At 39.9% G+C, this 16,376-nt stretch overlaps 1 protein-coding gene across 1 annotated transcript in view; it reads right to left on the reverse strand.

The window, feature by feature from the left end:
- The window catches only part of cxxc4 (CXXC finger 4), a 58,220-nt gene extending 48,517 nt beyond the window's left edge, over positions 1–9,703 (reverse strand). Inside the window, exons 1-2 of the mRNA XM_036573484.1 lie at positions 9,450–9,703; positions 6,080–7,013 (exon numbers count right to left, since the gene is read on the reverse strand). Of these exons, the coding sequence (XP_036429377.1) occupies positions 6,080–6,898 (819 nt within the window). The 5' untranslated portion in view covers positions 6,899–7,013; positions 9,450–9,703. The remainder of the gene's footprint in view (positions 1–6,079; positions 7,014–9,449) is intronic.
- Between the last annotated feature and the right edge of the window lie 6,673 nt (positions 9,704–16,376).

Below are 16,376 nucleotides of genomic sequence, written 5' to 3' on the forward strand. Positions count from 1 at the left end.
TAAAAAAACACTATTTGATCTTTATTAGGCCAAATTCGCATTTTAAATGGTTCAATTTTAAATCAGTCGCCTTCTTAAATGAGTCGACTAGCTACTCTAGCTATTTGGAACAAAGAGTCATGTATAATTATACTATGACATATAAGAGTTGTAGCAGCATTCAAATTAAAAAGTGCACTACTTATTATTATTTCTGTCACAACACAAATCTGCCAAAATAAAAAAAGAATCTGATCTTCCCTGATTCCATCTCTACTCACAATGCATCGTGAGACTGTGATATCGAAATTCAAAAACAAGACACTGTGCATCATAGGATTGTGACAATACATTGTGGAGAACTGGCTAGTTCTAGTTGTTATGCCGTCTTATGTAACTGCATTGTTGGAACACCTAAGGTTGCAAATTCAGAGCATTATTCAACAACTCACTCCATCACTTCTGCCTCCCAGCACTAGTAAAGCATGCGACAACAGGATAATAGTTATCATAATTCTTCATTAAGATTTGGTGAAGCCAGTATCATATATCGAATCAAACTGCGGGCGAATCAAAAGTATATCATTACATTCCTATCAACCAGTTCCATTTACACATATCCATGTACTCAAGCAAATGTAGATGGGTTTGTACTTTCCTGAGTATTTTCAAATGATAATACTTTTAACTCTACTCAAGGGTATTAGTGAGTGAAGTAATCTGCTTTTTCCTCTGTTCCCTTTAGTTGCAGATACACATGTAAACTAATTCTAACGTTGTGCTAGGGCTATAAAACTTAATGTCTCAAAAAATAAGTAAGAATAAACATCAAAAAAGTCATGATAAGGTCAATATTCAAAATGCATCATATTTCAAAACTAGTAATTGAATTTTAAGGCAACTTGATAACTTGACATTTGACAAGAAATAACTGTCTATTTATAATTACAGTATATTTTCATCAGTTAAAACATCATATTCCCAAAACTTAAAATACTAACTAAAAAATACTAAAATATGTCTTTGTTTATAAAATATTTGCTTAAAATATGTACACTATAATAGTAAACTTGAAAATAAAGTTTGCATATAACTTGCAGTAAACTTGGAATAAAAGTTGTTGTATGTATAATATAACAGCGATATGAGATGGCAAACAGACATATGGTGCCTGCTGCTGACATTTCCTGAGCCATTATGTTTTCCAGTGGATTTTGTCTTGCTGCTTTGACGATGTAAAATACAGCCATAAAATTAAACATGGCTGCTGACTACGTAGAACGATGACACGACTTCTGACTGGACAAGCAGTGTTGCTCTCAGTGGTCAAATCAAAATCAAGCACAGACACAGCACAGACATATCTTTTTCTTGTTTTAGGTGGGTATGCATTAAATCATTGCTTTTAGTGCTATACGCACCTCTACACTACTCACTACTGGGTTTAGGGCATTCTACATACGTCTAAGCACTAATAGGCCTCTCACTCTCTTCTGAGCATTTCTCTTTAACCGGCTTTGATTGAAACCACTGCCAATGCACAAAACTAGGCATCTGGGTGCCTCCTAGCAGAGCAATGTTGGATGATGAAGGCGGGGCTTAAGCTTGCACACCCACACTCAAATAACAGACTAATCTGTACAATATGATGAGAGATCTGCAGAATCAAGACTTTTTCAGTTAACACTTTAGTACGAGGGTCCAAAGTAGATACTTCGCAGACACGGAGCTTGTCTTTAACTAACATTCAACTAAATGTCAATGAAATGCAACTGAACTTTAAGCTGAATGTATCTGATTCTATTAAATCTAAACCTAAACCTAATCCTAACATTATCTTCCACTCAAAAGCTAATACTAATCCTAGCCCTAACCTTACACTGTCAAAAAATGTACTGAATACGTTTAGGTACACTGTTCATTGTTCAGGTACATTAAGGTACAAACAATGTAAATGTATCCTCAAAGATACAAAAATGCTTTTAATCTCCAATTGTGTATCTTCATTAAGTTTTACAGGTACACTACATTCACCTTCCCAGGGGAAAAAGGCATTATTCTACCTTTTTAAAATGCACTGAAATCAGCCGTGATGTATTACATGTAGCCTACCAAGTGGTACTTGAATAAGGATCACTATACTTACATTTTTAAGTGGAATCACTCAAATAAACTTGTCATGCCTCCATGGTATGCAAACCTATTACTGTAAATTTTGCATTTTATCGTCTGATAATTTAAAGTGTTTTCTCAAGCATATCTACTCTTTCAGCTTCAATGGCCATGCAGAAAGCAGTGTGCTTTCTACATGGCCATTGAGGAGTGAGGAGAGGTGACATCAATGTCTGGCCTGATTTTGTTCTGTCTAAAGGTGTTTGCCAATGAAATATGTTGTAGTTTTTTATATTAAAAAGAAGTAAACAGAGAAGTTAACACCAACGCAATGGACAAATACTTGAGTATTCTGATTATTTGGGCCAGTGCTAGACTGTAGCACTGGAGTATTCCTTTAGGAAAAAGCTTTTAAAAAAGATAAGTTTCTGAATAGATAAATAAATACCGACGTAGCAGACAAATACTTAAGTATTCAGATTATATGGGACAGCCCTAGACCGTACGCTATACATACCGAATCAGACTTGAAAAATGCCGGAGTATACCTTTAAGGATAAAGCCAAGCATTGACCAACCCTTCGTGCAAAACCCTCAAATACTGCAACTCCTCCTGCCCAGTTGAGCCTGCAGCATGTGCCTGCACAGGTGTTTTGTATTGTGTGCAGCAGTGACCTGTAATTATTTAGCAGGTTATCTGTGTTAAGTGGGGCTTTCTACACAGGAAATAAAAGTCACGTGAATTAGAACGAGACAAAAATCACTAGGAACATGAGAAATCAGCATTAAACCAAAGACCGCTGGAAAAAACAACCTTATACATCTGCTACAGACCCAAAGCTAGAGCTTAGCAAAACGCAACAATATTACATTTTTCCACTTCTTACCCATACACAGCACAGCCAAGCAGAATAACACTGAGAGCGTTTTAGCCCAGAGAGAATACACGCTGCCACTCAGATTAAACCTAATCTGGACTAACTGCACTCTGTTCAGCTTTAATCTGTACACCAATATGTAAAAACAGCCTCGGTGCTCATTTACACATGCAGCACAACCATCATTTCTCATTATTTTCTCCTTTCCATACAGTCAAGTGACAGAAAGAGTGCACTGCAGTAGAAAATTAGCTAATTAAATTGCTTAAGAAGGCAATATTAATTGATATTTGGAAATATAAATTCTGATAACAAGATAACAAATGTGTGTCTATTTTGTACATCCTATATATATATATATATATATATATATATATATATATATATATATATATATATATATAAATATATATATATATTGTTCTGTAATTCATGCTCTTTATCCAAATAGAGATGCCTATTATTGATGTACTGCTTGACAGAATTCATCATTTGGTTAGATATGATACGGTGATGTCTTGATTCAAAGTGTTTTTGTGACAGAAAAAACAAGGAGTGCCTGAAAATTTTAATTATGTTAATTTGTTAATGTTAGTATGTTAAATGTTCCCATTTTCAATGTACTAGAACTTGCAACATTATAATAGTATAATACTTGAAACCTTAACATGGCACAGTGGAGTTTAGCCTGATCCATCAGATTTCCTTTCAGAGTGTTTATATGCTGCAAAGAAACCAGTAATGTATCAAACGTCATATCCACAAGTTAATACGTTAGCTCTGATGTAATGCACTAGCCACAAGCTAACACGCTAGCCACAATATGACACAATACACTACATTATCATACACTTCAGTAAAAGGTGATACAATATGATGTGCGATACGCTGTATTATTAAACAGTTTCAAAAGTTTGGGTTCCTGGAGGCACTGTAATCAATCGTATGAAACATTTAGTGAAATACTGGTAAAGGCTCTTGAAACAGAAAAAATGTAAAAAAATGTTAATGTAGCATTTTACCCTGAATTAGCTACCAAATGCAATTAATGAATGAACGCCAACATTTCCAATAATATGTTATTTCACAGATTGTACAGTAAAAGATAAAGAAAGAAATCTTCTCTTTGTGTGTGTGTGCGTGTGTGCCTTTGTGGCCGGCCTCTCTGATCTCTCTGTCTCTCTCTCATCGTCTTTGCTGCAGCAGGGGCTCGTGGGATATCGATTGGCTCTGTCCAGAGATGGTTTCCATAATTGGTTAAAATGACCAAGTGCAGAGAGGGACGATCTCTCTCTCTTTCTCTCTCTTTCTCTCTCTCTCTCTCTCTCTCTCTGCTGAAAACCATTTCCCAGCTCAGCTTGGACTGGAGCCAAGCCCGAGGTTTGTTCGGATGCGTTCCAGCCGCAGCCTGACTGGCAGCAATTAGGGGTGTCTGAGCCAAGCTCAGCTTGCGCTCCACACAAACACCCCTAATTACTGCCAATTAGGCTAGGCGGGTAGGCAGATTGGAGAAGCCGGGGGGATGTTCAGGCATGGGTGGGCATGGAAACAATTTTCAAGGGCTTAGAAACGTGACTGGAAGGAAAGGTTAATGCTCTGGAGTGTGTGTGTCTCTGTATGTGTGTGTGTGTATAGGGTGGGTGGGGGTTTCGGGGGAGGAGAGGTCTGATTAAAAAAAAAAGGTTAAGAGACTTCCAGACCAATTTTTTTTAAACCCCAATTCTGATCAAATTTGTTTAACATTGAATATTTGAATCCAAGTTTATAATTTTTTTATACATACAGCATCCGATCCAATATGTATTTTGGATCGGATGCATTATTTTCGCAAATAACGCATCCTATCTGATATTCGTATTTTTGTAGATAACACTTACATACATACATACATACATCATCTAAACCGCTTATCCTTCTGGGTCGCGGTGGGGTGCTGGAGCCTATCCCAGCTGTCATTGGGCGGAAGGCAGGATACACCCTGGACAGGTCGCCAGTCCATCGCAGGGCTAGATAACACTTATGATCCAATATGTATTTTCGCAAATAATGCATCCTATCTGATGTTCGTATTTTCTTAGATAACACTTATGATCCAATGTGTATTTTCGCAAATAACGCATCCCATCTGATATTCGTATTTTCGTAGATAACACTCGCGGTCCAATGTGTATTTTCGCAAATAACGCATCCTATCTGATGTTCGTATTTTCGTAGATAACACTTACAATCCAATGTGTATTTTCGCAGATAATGCAGTCAATCTGATATTTGCATTTTCGTAGATAATGCATTGATTCAGTATTTGTATTTTTGTAGATAATGTCTCCAATTTGTTATTTGTATTCTCACAGATAATGCATATATAACAGATCTAATGTGTTATTTCTATTTTGGTAGATATCGCATTAGATCTGATGTGTGTATTTTTGTACATAATGCATCCAGTCTGATATTTAGATTTTCTTAGATAACACATCCCATCTGATATTATGTATTTCCGATACAATATTTGTATTTTTGCAATACAAACAATTCAATATTTGTATTTTTGTAGATAACACATTCAACCCAACATTTGTACTTTTTCACACATTGAAGATGCTACATAAAAATAAATTCATTGTTGTAGAGTCTGTAATGTGACAATAAAAAAGTTCAGTTAAGATAAGCCAGGCTGTTTAGCTAAGATATGCTAGGCTGCCATTACTTTAACATGAAAAAGGCACATCATTACTTTTCGTGCATGTATTATCCACATGTAAATACAGTGCAAATAATAAGATGGATCGGGCTTAATATAGCTTTATAAAGGGTTGGGCGATATGAACAAAAATTTATATCATAATATTTTCCAGTACTTTAACTATAATAATATAAAATCATAAATAAATAATAATATATTTAGAGTGAAAAAGACCCCTAACGTCTGCAACAAACTAATAAGCTGCACCAGTGACATAATATGTAACAAGGAAATTTTATACTATTATGTACTAACTAATTTATTAAAATATGCCTTAGTCTGCTCTGATACCAGACTTTCTGATCAGATCAAGACATCCTAAAAAAGGGAAGAGGCTTGTGGGGGACGAACGGGGTGTTAGTTTTACCTCCAGTGACGATCCAGGCTTTTTCTTGAGCTCTTCACATTTGCGGAATTTGCAGATTTGGTGTCCGGTCTTGCGGTTCCGACAGCTGCTGCAGACGCCACAGTTGATGAGCCTCCTGCAGGGGGCGCACACCCCACACCTTTTCCTCTTCTTCTTGGCCGGGTTCCCAGCGGACGCGGAGGAGGAGGAATTATTCTGCGGGCAGTCTGCCAGATTGGCAATTTGAAACGCACTGTCTGTAACGGCGGCGGAGGCAGCGGGGGAGTGAAGGGCTGTCATGACGATGACCCCGGGAGGTAATGAGATGCCCCCTAGAGCCGGGATGGCGGAAAAAGTCCCGACGCGTTCAGGGAGATTCATTATCTCTGCTTCGGCGGCGCCGCATTTCAGCTTGTTCATGCATTCCCCCGCTAAAGGCCGGCAGTGTTCCGGGGATAAGGTAGAGAGGAAATTATTATTTGCCATTTGCAGCGTCTCCGGCTTCCCCGGCCTCGGGGATTCGTTCCGATGCACACCGGTCCTGTTGGGGTTTATTGCGGCCGATTTCCTCCCCCATAGCATGGCGTTGTCACAGTTCCACGGGGACACACCGATCCGGGCGCTGGGGAAGATAGGCGTCGTGATCCGGGCGATTTTGGCAGTCTGTGGGAACCCGCCGTTGGTTTTGTAAAAGTTTGCAAAAGACCTGTACCGCTCTATTTCCGCATTATAATCCAAAAGCTGGTTTAATCCACCATCCTGGAGGCTGTCCTTCTGTAAAAGAGAAACGTCCGCGTTCTGTCCACTCTCAATGCAAAGCGCATTGTTTAAATTCGACATGACTAGAGCAGTTTTTGTCACAACTTCAGTAAGAAATGTCTGGAGATTTTTAGAGGTAGGGCTTCTTCAACACCGAGCTGGTTAGAGACAATGAGTTACCATCCTGGTTCCAGTACTAAAACAAGAAAACAACAATTACACATGCATCCATTGTGGCCTTTACTTTCATGTTGCCAATTCATTTCTTTTCATTCATTCTTTCTCACTGCACCTTTATGGGATATCTCTCCCATTCTTTCATTTCTTTTCATTCATTCATTCTGATTGCACCTTTATGGGATATCTCTCCCATTCCTTATCTGTTGACCCTAATGTGAAAGCTCCAGCACTGTTATCCAATATACAATCACAGCAAACAAAAATCAGATGTGGTCAATAACAGCCATCACTGAAAATGTTGAACGTTGAGATTAAAAAAACTTTCTGCAAGTAGCCGAAAGCTTGATAAAACATTTAGAAAGAAACACAACAAAAGATACACCGCAAAACTCCACTATTTTGTTGACATTACAGCACAATATCAAATCAATCCAAAAGATCCAAATCCTGTCAAAATTGTATAAGCTACCAAACCCCAAGCAGAGCAGCATCCTGTTTGCACTAGAACAAAACTGCACAAGCCTTTTTACAGATCAAGCCAAAAAAAACAGCATCCATTATATGCATTTTATTTGCTGCAAGTTTTTTTTTTTTATCAAGGACAGTGCCTTTCGATAAACAGTTTCAACAGAACTCTAATTTTCATCAGACCAAATGTTAAAAGGCATCCTAAAACAGCTTATACTTAAATATACCAAACACAACACAGCAAACACAGATGCCTTAATCAGACAACAATAATACATTAATAATAACATAATAATAATAATAATTAAGGATGTGCAATGATATCGGAATCATATTGGTACCAGAAAATAATTGCTTTTAAAAAATGATCACCATCAGACAGTTGTTCATTTGACCAATGTTTAAAGCCAACACTTGCTTGAGCATGGAAGAGCATGATGTTCAGGTGACGCCGGGCCACTGTGCTAAAAATATCAGTTTCTTATTCATTTTACTGCATGCCTATTCCTACAGAAATAAATCTTACATTTCTCTGTAACGCTCACCCAAGTAGCAACAATTTATACACTTTATAATGCACAGTATATCAGTATTGGTATCAGCAGCTATCATATGATATCGGCATCAGCCCAGAATTCCCATATCAGTTCATCCCTAATTTCTATGATTTACTGTACTACTTTATTTATCAGGGACAGTGCCTATTAATAAACAATATCAACAGAATTGTAAATGAGCCAAAAAATTCAAAAGATAGTAGATGTTAAAAGGTGCCCTAAAATAGCTTACATTTACAGCATTTAAGCAGAGAAATAAACCAGCATAACCCAGATGGACCAACATATAGTTAAAGTAGATCTAAGCATAAAATAAAGCTGTAAAGATGATGAAGTTGTGTGAATTCTGGTTATGCATTGTCTGCTGTTTCACATTCAACCAATGACACAAAGACAGCCGAACGCAAGCCAAGTCTTAGACCTTGACAACTGTAGTGTCAGCTGCCTGGAGGGAGGAGGTGGGGGGGGGTGTCCATTTCCTCGCTTTCTCTCTCTCTCTCTCTCCCTCTCTCTCCCTCTCTCTCTCACTCCGTCTGGGTTTCGTTTCCACAGATAAAAGCCCATTAGACACATCTCCATCTCCCCCCTCTCCTTACATTACCTTTCCTCTGGCCTCTCCTCTGTTTAATTACCCCGAAAGCCGTCCGTCCATTGCGTACAAAAAAAAAATCACTTCAAATTCTCAGGCTCAGAAATGAATCAGAAATAAAAAGGCACAGTGGAGAAAGAGACTGGGTGGCCTTTGGAGCTCACACTGAACACTAAAGCACATGCAAGACAGAAATAAATGATGATAAATTACAATTTAAATGGAAAATTATCTGGAATTAAACAGTTAAGCATGCCTGATACTTTTTTCTATACATTTTCTCTAAGAAACACTTTATTTGACACATGCATATACAATTTCCAAACTATAACTTGCAATGTGAATGCAAAACATGCCACCATTCCAAACTAAACCAATAAAACAGTAAGAATATCATGCTAATAATACACCTAACTTATGTTAACCTATGTATGTTAACTGTTAGACTTTTCTCGGTTTGTTTATCACTTTATCATTATCAACACAGCTCAATGAACCAAATGCTCCAGTCCGGGCTATCGATTATCAAACTTTACAGCAACAGCACGATATTGGCTAACTGTCGGGGGGCACGAGAAGAGATACAGCCCACCCGAGGACTGCTCCAAGCATCCCAACAACCCCAAGAGCTTTCGCCTAGCCAGTATTCGGAGCAAGAAGAGCAAAAGGTCAGAAACACTGAGAGATTTTAGCGTCACAACTCTGGTCTAAAACCCAGGACACAGACAGAGAGAGAGAAAGAGAGACAGACAGATGGAGAGAAAAGGCTGCAGCTTTCACGCTAAGACTAAGAAAGAAAAAATGGAAGAAGAAAAAGAAGAAGAGGAGCATCACCTACCTCCCCTCGATTCCCTCTGAGAATCCAAACCAGCGGCTCACTACAAAACCCGCATTTTCACTAATTTCACACTTCCGCCAGTCACGAGAGATAAAAAACAAAAACAAAAAAAAACAATAAACACATACAGAAAACCACACGCGACCAGCCGAGCAGCTAGCGCGCGAGCAGACACGGAGCACAGGGAGCTAGCTGCTGTTTCCTGGTCCGGGGTGTGTGTGTGTTTGTGTGTGAGAGAGTGTGTGTGTGCGTGTGTGAGCGCGTGGATGTGTGAAAGAGGGTGTTTGTGCGCGCGCGGGTGTCCGTGTCCGTGTGTGTGTGCGTGTGTGTTCCAGCGCTGTGTGTGGCTGATTGGCGCTGCGCTGGGGACGCTGGGATGCGCACACCTACCGATCATTGGCTGGAAATGACTGGAGAGATGAGGCGGGGGGGTGGCGAGGGGCGAGAAAGTGAGAGAGAGAGAGAGAGACAGACAGACAGACAGACAGACAGAGAGAGAGAGAGAGAGAGAGAGAGAGAGAGAGAGATGGGAAAGCTAAAGAAATAGAGAAAGAGTGGGACAGAGAAAATAGGGGAGATAAAGAAAGAGAAAGAGGGAGATGGGAAAGCTAGAGAGAGAAAGGGGAAAGCCAGTCAAAGATAACGATAAAGAGGAAGGAAGGGAAAGAAAGGAAGAAAAAGATGGGGTAAGAAAAAAGAAATAAAGATGGAAAGAAAGAAAGGGAGAGGGAGAGAAAGCAGGGAGCTAAAGAGGGAGATGTGAAAGCTAAAGAAATAGAGGGAAAGAGAGAAAGGGGTGAAGAGTGAAAAGGGAAAGCTCAAGGGAGAGGGAGAGAGAGAACACTAAAGGAGAGAGAGTGGTAGACAGAGAGGCTAAAGATATATGTATATATATTTATACATATATATATATATATAGAGAGAGAGAGAGAGAGAGAGAGAGGAAAGCTAAATATTCTCTCTCTCCCTCTCTCTCTCTCTCTCTCTCTCTCTCTCTCTCTTCTATCCACTGGTTCCTGTTGGTGTGGTACTCAGATTGTGTTCCTAATAGAGATTCTAGAAAGAAAAATGTAAAATTAATTGAAGTGGAGACGTCATTAAGATAAAATAATTCAGTAATAATAATGATTTTTTCTGTCTCATCAGCACGTGCATGTCATCTTTTCTCCCTCTCTCTCTCTCTCTCTCTCTCCCTCTCCCTCTTTCTGGTGCAACCATTTATTCTGATTGCCCTTTTAATTTGAAATGACCTGTAGAATAAGATTTGTGATCCCATGGGTGAGTTTTAAAAATATATATTTTTGAAGAAAAAATAATAAACAACAACTGAATATTCAGGTTGGTTCAGATCAAATTTAGGCAACTTAAAACCACCAAATATTGGCAATTTCTATCTTTTTCATAATCTTACAATTATATTATTATTTTTCAGGGTTAGGTAATAAATGCTGTAAACCCCTTTTGTCTCATTAAAGACAAATTAAAGACATTAAAGACATTCATGAAACTTCTGCACAATAATGTAGCAAACTTATTTCAGTTTTATGTGTTTTTTTTACCACTAAATGCTGATGTCCTCAAATCCCTTGTCATTTCTGTAACACCAAAGGTTTTAGAGAACAACACAATTTTTTTAAACAACTTTTTAAATAAAAGTTTATGTGGTTACCATGGAAATGAGAGGTGCCGAAGCAACACATGGCTGCAGTGGCAGTGACGATTTATGTTCTAATAGTTGATCCACTTACAAGGGAAAATGGTCATCTCTTTGCTTAATGCCCTAAATCTCTGGACTCTGGACCTGTGGACTCTCTGTGGACTCTGACTTTGGACTCACATTCTGTGACATTCTCTGATGTGCTCAATGTCATCATGTTGAAAATGCAAAGTCACACAGCTCGACTTACTTCCATGGACGATGTTTTGTTTATCATTATTTTCCAAGAAATTCTAATGATGTTGTCATGTGTGTTTTGCTATGAATTTAACGTAATTCCACAGCTCCACAGTCCACAGTTCGGGATTCTATTTAATTCAATTATTTATTTCCACAGCGCTTTTTGTCATGAAGCAACTTCACAGAATTCCAGGTCCAAGCCCCCAGTGAGCAAGTCAAGGGTGATAGTGACAAGGAAAAACTCTGAAAACAATAACAATGTAAAAGAATGACAATGAAAATATAATTTATGGCTGCCATAATGAGAACATATAAGTATGAACAGGTAAGAAGGTCAGCATATTGTGAGATAGGCGTACAATGTTTATGAATGAGTTGTTTAAGTAAAAGTTCATGCCAGGATCAGCCAACACCAGCCCAGCAGTCCAGGGAAGTGAAAGACATAATGGGCCATTCACTAGTCGCCATGTCATCCAGCCAAGGTTTTCAGTCTTAAGAGGAGGTTGAAGGGGCATGCAGGTGAGGCTTTTGGCATCGGTCACACGCACATGCAGGAGACTCCATAGTGGTCTAACTGGCCAGAGGGCAAGCAAGCAGGTGCACCCAATCAAACCAGACAGGAGAAGCAATGGCAGTTAGAGATTCTGAAGACAGTTATGTGTCTCATTGGAAATCCTGCTGCACCAGCAGGCGTTAGAACATCTCAGAAAATGGGAGAGAACAGAGAAAATTAAAGAATATAGATAAATGATTAAGCCTTGTACGCAGTAAATAATAGCATCAACAGGTCTGCAGATATAGTTCTGGATTTGTGAAGGTCTGGGGATGTGAAGCACTGTTGTGAAGTTGTGACTTTGTGGAATTATGGAATTCTGCGATTCAGAAGTTCTGGAGTTGAGGACTTGTAAAGGTATAGGGTTCTAGAGTTGTGGAGATACAGGGATCAGGAGTTGTGAGGTTGTGGAATTGTAGTGTTTTGAGGTTGTGGATTTCTAGGATTCTAAAGTTGTAGAGTTTTGTGGTTCTGGAGTTCTGAGGTTGTGGAGTTAAGGAGCTTTCACTGGGCATTTCTGGAGTTCCAGAGTGGTGGAGTTCTGGACTAATGAGCTCTTTCTGAGATTCAGGATTTGTGCAGTTCTGTAAATTTGGAATGGTGGAGTTCTGGAGTACTGGGTTTCTTTGGGGTTTTGGACTCATAAAGTTGTGAAGCTGTGAAGTCCTGGGCTTCTGGAGTTCTGGTTGTGGAGTTGTCGAGCTCTCTGTAGGGCCTAGATTTGTGCAGTTCAGGAGTTTCGTAGTGGTTAAGTTCAGAATTGTGAAATTGTGCAGATGTGGAGTTATGGGGTTCTGTTTTAGTTGGATTTTGGTTTGTGTGTGTCTAAAAGCATTTAAGAGAACTCCAAGGAGTTATTAATATCAGGCTGAGTTAAGCACAGCCAGCATTTAGTCTGCAGGAATCAGATCCAGCAAAAGTATGTTTAGGAGACAGAGGGAGAGAACTGTGGCCTGGTGCTACTGATTAAGTCCACTTGAGACTATATGAGCATGTGTGTGCATGTGTGTGTGTGTCACTCTTTCTTTAATTTTCTCCATACATTTCTTTCTTATTTGTGCAGGAAACCAGATCCTTTTTAATAGAGGCATGTATTATGTGAATTACTCTAGACTTCTAATTGCTATTTGCTATACACTAACTTTACATTACAACTTGCATTTTTAATTGAATTACTAAATAAACACACTGGACAGCTCATTTGCTGACAGTGAGAAGTATGAAATGTGATATGATGTAAATGGTAAATAGCTGCAGTTGAGAATGACCAGTATGTGAGCAGTGAGCTGAGGTTAAAGAAATATTTCAGCAAATAATCAAATTCTCCTAGTTTTCCTCCTTATGCCAAATGTTGCTAATCAGCCAAGACAGGTTTGGTGTCTGAAGTTTAGTTCTTTATTTTTCATACTACAAGGAATGGACGCTTACACCCCACCAATTAGCACTGTACTAATTGCATGCCCAAATCATCATATACTTGCATCAAACTGTATTGAGTAGCTAAGTCATCTCAAATAGACTTAATAATAATAATAATAATAATAATAATAATAATGAATCTATTATTACTTCATATTTATTTTAATCATTTCCTGACTTCAGGGACAGAATACAGACTGTAAAAAATAGCATCTTCCATTCTCCATTTTTGCTGGCTGTTCAGTCACCAGTGTGTGTGAGCCAAGTGAGGAGTGTGAGACTGCACTGCTGAAGGATCCTCACTCTAATCTGAGAGGAGTGTGTAAACACATAAGGTAAAGAACACAAACAATATTGGAAAAGGTTCCTCAGAGAAATGAGGAGATTTTGGGGGGGACTGACAGAAGGGATTGTTTTGGATTCTACAATACATGGAGGAGATCATCCTAAGAAAGAGAGAGAGAGAGAGAGAGTTGATCAATCGAAAGCGAGTAATACTTTCTTTCCTCATGTAACAGATATGAAGACCTTAGAGAAAATTCTTTCAACTCAGTTAAAACTTATATCCCATCATTTAAGGAGAAAACACAAAACACAAAGTTTGAACACAAGGATGTTCACAAGTGTACTTGACACAAGAGCTCCTTGGGTCAAAGGTCAATGATCGACCTGTTGATGTTGTTTCATCTCATTGGGACTACATGATCTGGACTGGACATGTTCGGGTGAAGAGAAGTGCTGAGCTGTCAACTGATCACCATCTGGTGGTGAGTTGGATCAGATGGCAGGGAATGACTGGCAGTCAGACCTGTTAGACCCAAGTGAACAGTGAGGGTGTGCTGGGAACGACTGGCAGAGGCCCCTGTCCAGAATGATTTTAACTCCCGAAGGAGGTAGAGGACATGGAGTCTGAATGGACCCTTTTCAAAACCTCCATTGTGGAAGCTGCCAGGTGTAGCTGTGACCAAAAGCTTGTTGGTGCTTCTCAGAGTGGCAACCCAAGAACCCACTAGTGAACACTCAGCAAAGGCAGAGAAACTCTGATTTCAAATGAGGATATTGTTGGTTGGTGGAACTTCTAAACGCAAGAGACATACCTTCCTCATGGGAGTCAAGGCCAGAGGTTTCTGGGGTGTCACTCCATTTCCCTGGTAGAGGCCACTGAGATAGTTGGCAAGGCACCAAGGGTGGATGAGATTCGCCCAGAATTGCTTAAGGCTCTGGATTTTGTGGGGCTGTCATGGCTGACACGCTTCTGTATACGTTAGGTGTATGTCACATGGACCTTGGAAACAGTTCCCTTCGACTGGCTGGCTGGGACGGTGGTCCCTATTTTTAATAAAGGGGACCAGAAAGTATGTGCCAATTACCAGTGTATCACAATGCTTAGCCTCCCTGGAAACATTTATGCCAAGGTGCTGGAAAAAGACTCAATACCAATAGTTAAACCTCGTACTGAGGAGGAACAATGCAAGTTCGATCCTGGCCATGGAACAATGAACCAGCTTTTTTGTGGATTGTTGAGGGGCATGGGAGTTTGTCAATCCAGTCTACATGTGCTTTGTGAACTTGGAGAAGACTTATGGTGTTCCCTGAGAAATTCTGTGGGATGTCCTCCAGGTGTGTGAGACCAATCGGTCTCTGTATGCCTGGAGTGAGAGCTGTGTCCATATACTCAGCATTAAGTCAAGCTCATTCAGTGTTGGACTCTGCCAAAGTTGTGCCTTGTCTCCACTCCTGTTCATGATATTCATGGACAGGGTGTCATGGCATAGCCAAGGTCATGAAAGCATTATGCGTGGAGGCCGTAAGGTGGCATCTCTGCTTTTTACGGATAATGTTGTTGTTTTGGCTCCATCACATGTATGCCTCCAGCGTGCACTGGAGCAGTTTGCAGTTGAACATGAAATGGTTGGTATGGTATGGATGCTTTCTGTATTGCAACCATGACCCTAGTTGTATCAGGTGGGTTAAGAAGATGAAGATGAAGATGAAGAAAGCATAAAGAGAAAGGAGAGAAAAGGTGAAGAGAAACAGAAGGAAAGTAGAAAAAAGAGGGAAAGCAAAAAGAGCATGAGAAAGAGAATAGATAAAATGAGACAGACAGGGAGAGAAAGAAATAGAGAGAGAGACGGAGAGGAGAGAGACAGAGAAGAGAAAGGGAGGTAAGAGAAAAAGACAAGGAGGAGGGAGACATGTGGAGAGAAAGAGGGAAGAGAGAGAAAGAAAGTGAGAAGGAGAGAGAAAGGGAAGAAGGACAAAGAAGAGGAGAAAAACAAGAGAGGAGAACCATAGAGGAGAAGAAAGGGAAAGAAAAATAATAGATTGATAAAAAGGAGAAGGGTGAAAGCAACATGAGAAAGTGAGAAAGACAGAAAAGGGAAATAGAGAGAAATAGAAAGACACAAAAAGGAAGGAGACAGAGAGAGACAAGGAGGGGAAAAGAGAAAGAGGAGAGAGAGAGAAGCATGAAAAGAAGGGAGAGAAAGGGAAGAAGGATGAGGAGGTGGAGAAAAGCAGAAGAAGAGAGAGGAGAGAGAACAGGGAAAGAGAGAGGGAAAGATGAAGAAGGGAGACAGTAGATGGAAAAAGAGAAACAGAAGGGAAAGAGAAAAGTGATAGGGGATAGCAAAAAAGAGTGAGAAAGACAGAGAGCAAGAAAGAGAGAGACAGAGAAATGCAGAGGCAGATTACACTCGTCTTTCAGTGTGTCGTCCTCAGGGCTGTTTATTTAGAACGCTGCCTCATTTCCTCTTGCTGCCTGAGCCGATACACACACCGCCTCACCTAGCGCATTAGCCGTTAGCCCTCCACCACGTCTCACACACTTGCACACACACACATACACACTAGTACACACTTTCCCCCTTCCATCCTGCTCTAATTGGAGTGAGCACACATACTTCCTGCCAAACTGACTGCTAACCAGCCCTGCTGCTGTCACCCCACACACACACACACACACACACACACACACACACAAAGCAGCCCACACACTCTCCTGTTGCATCACCGTGCTGTATGTGTGTGTGTGTAGTGCAGTGTGAGTGAGCGGGAG

This window comes from Colossoma macropomum, unplaced genomic scaffold (genome assembly GCF_904425465.1).
Source record: "Colossoma macropomum unplaced genomic scaffold, Colossoma_macropomum, whole genome shotgun sequence".
NCBI lineage: Eukaryota > Metazoa > Chordata > Actinopteri > Characiformes > Serrasalmidae > Colossoma > Colossoma macropomum.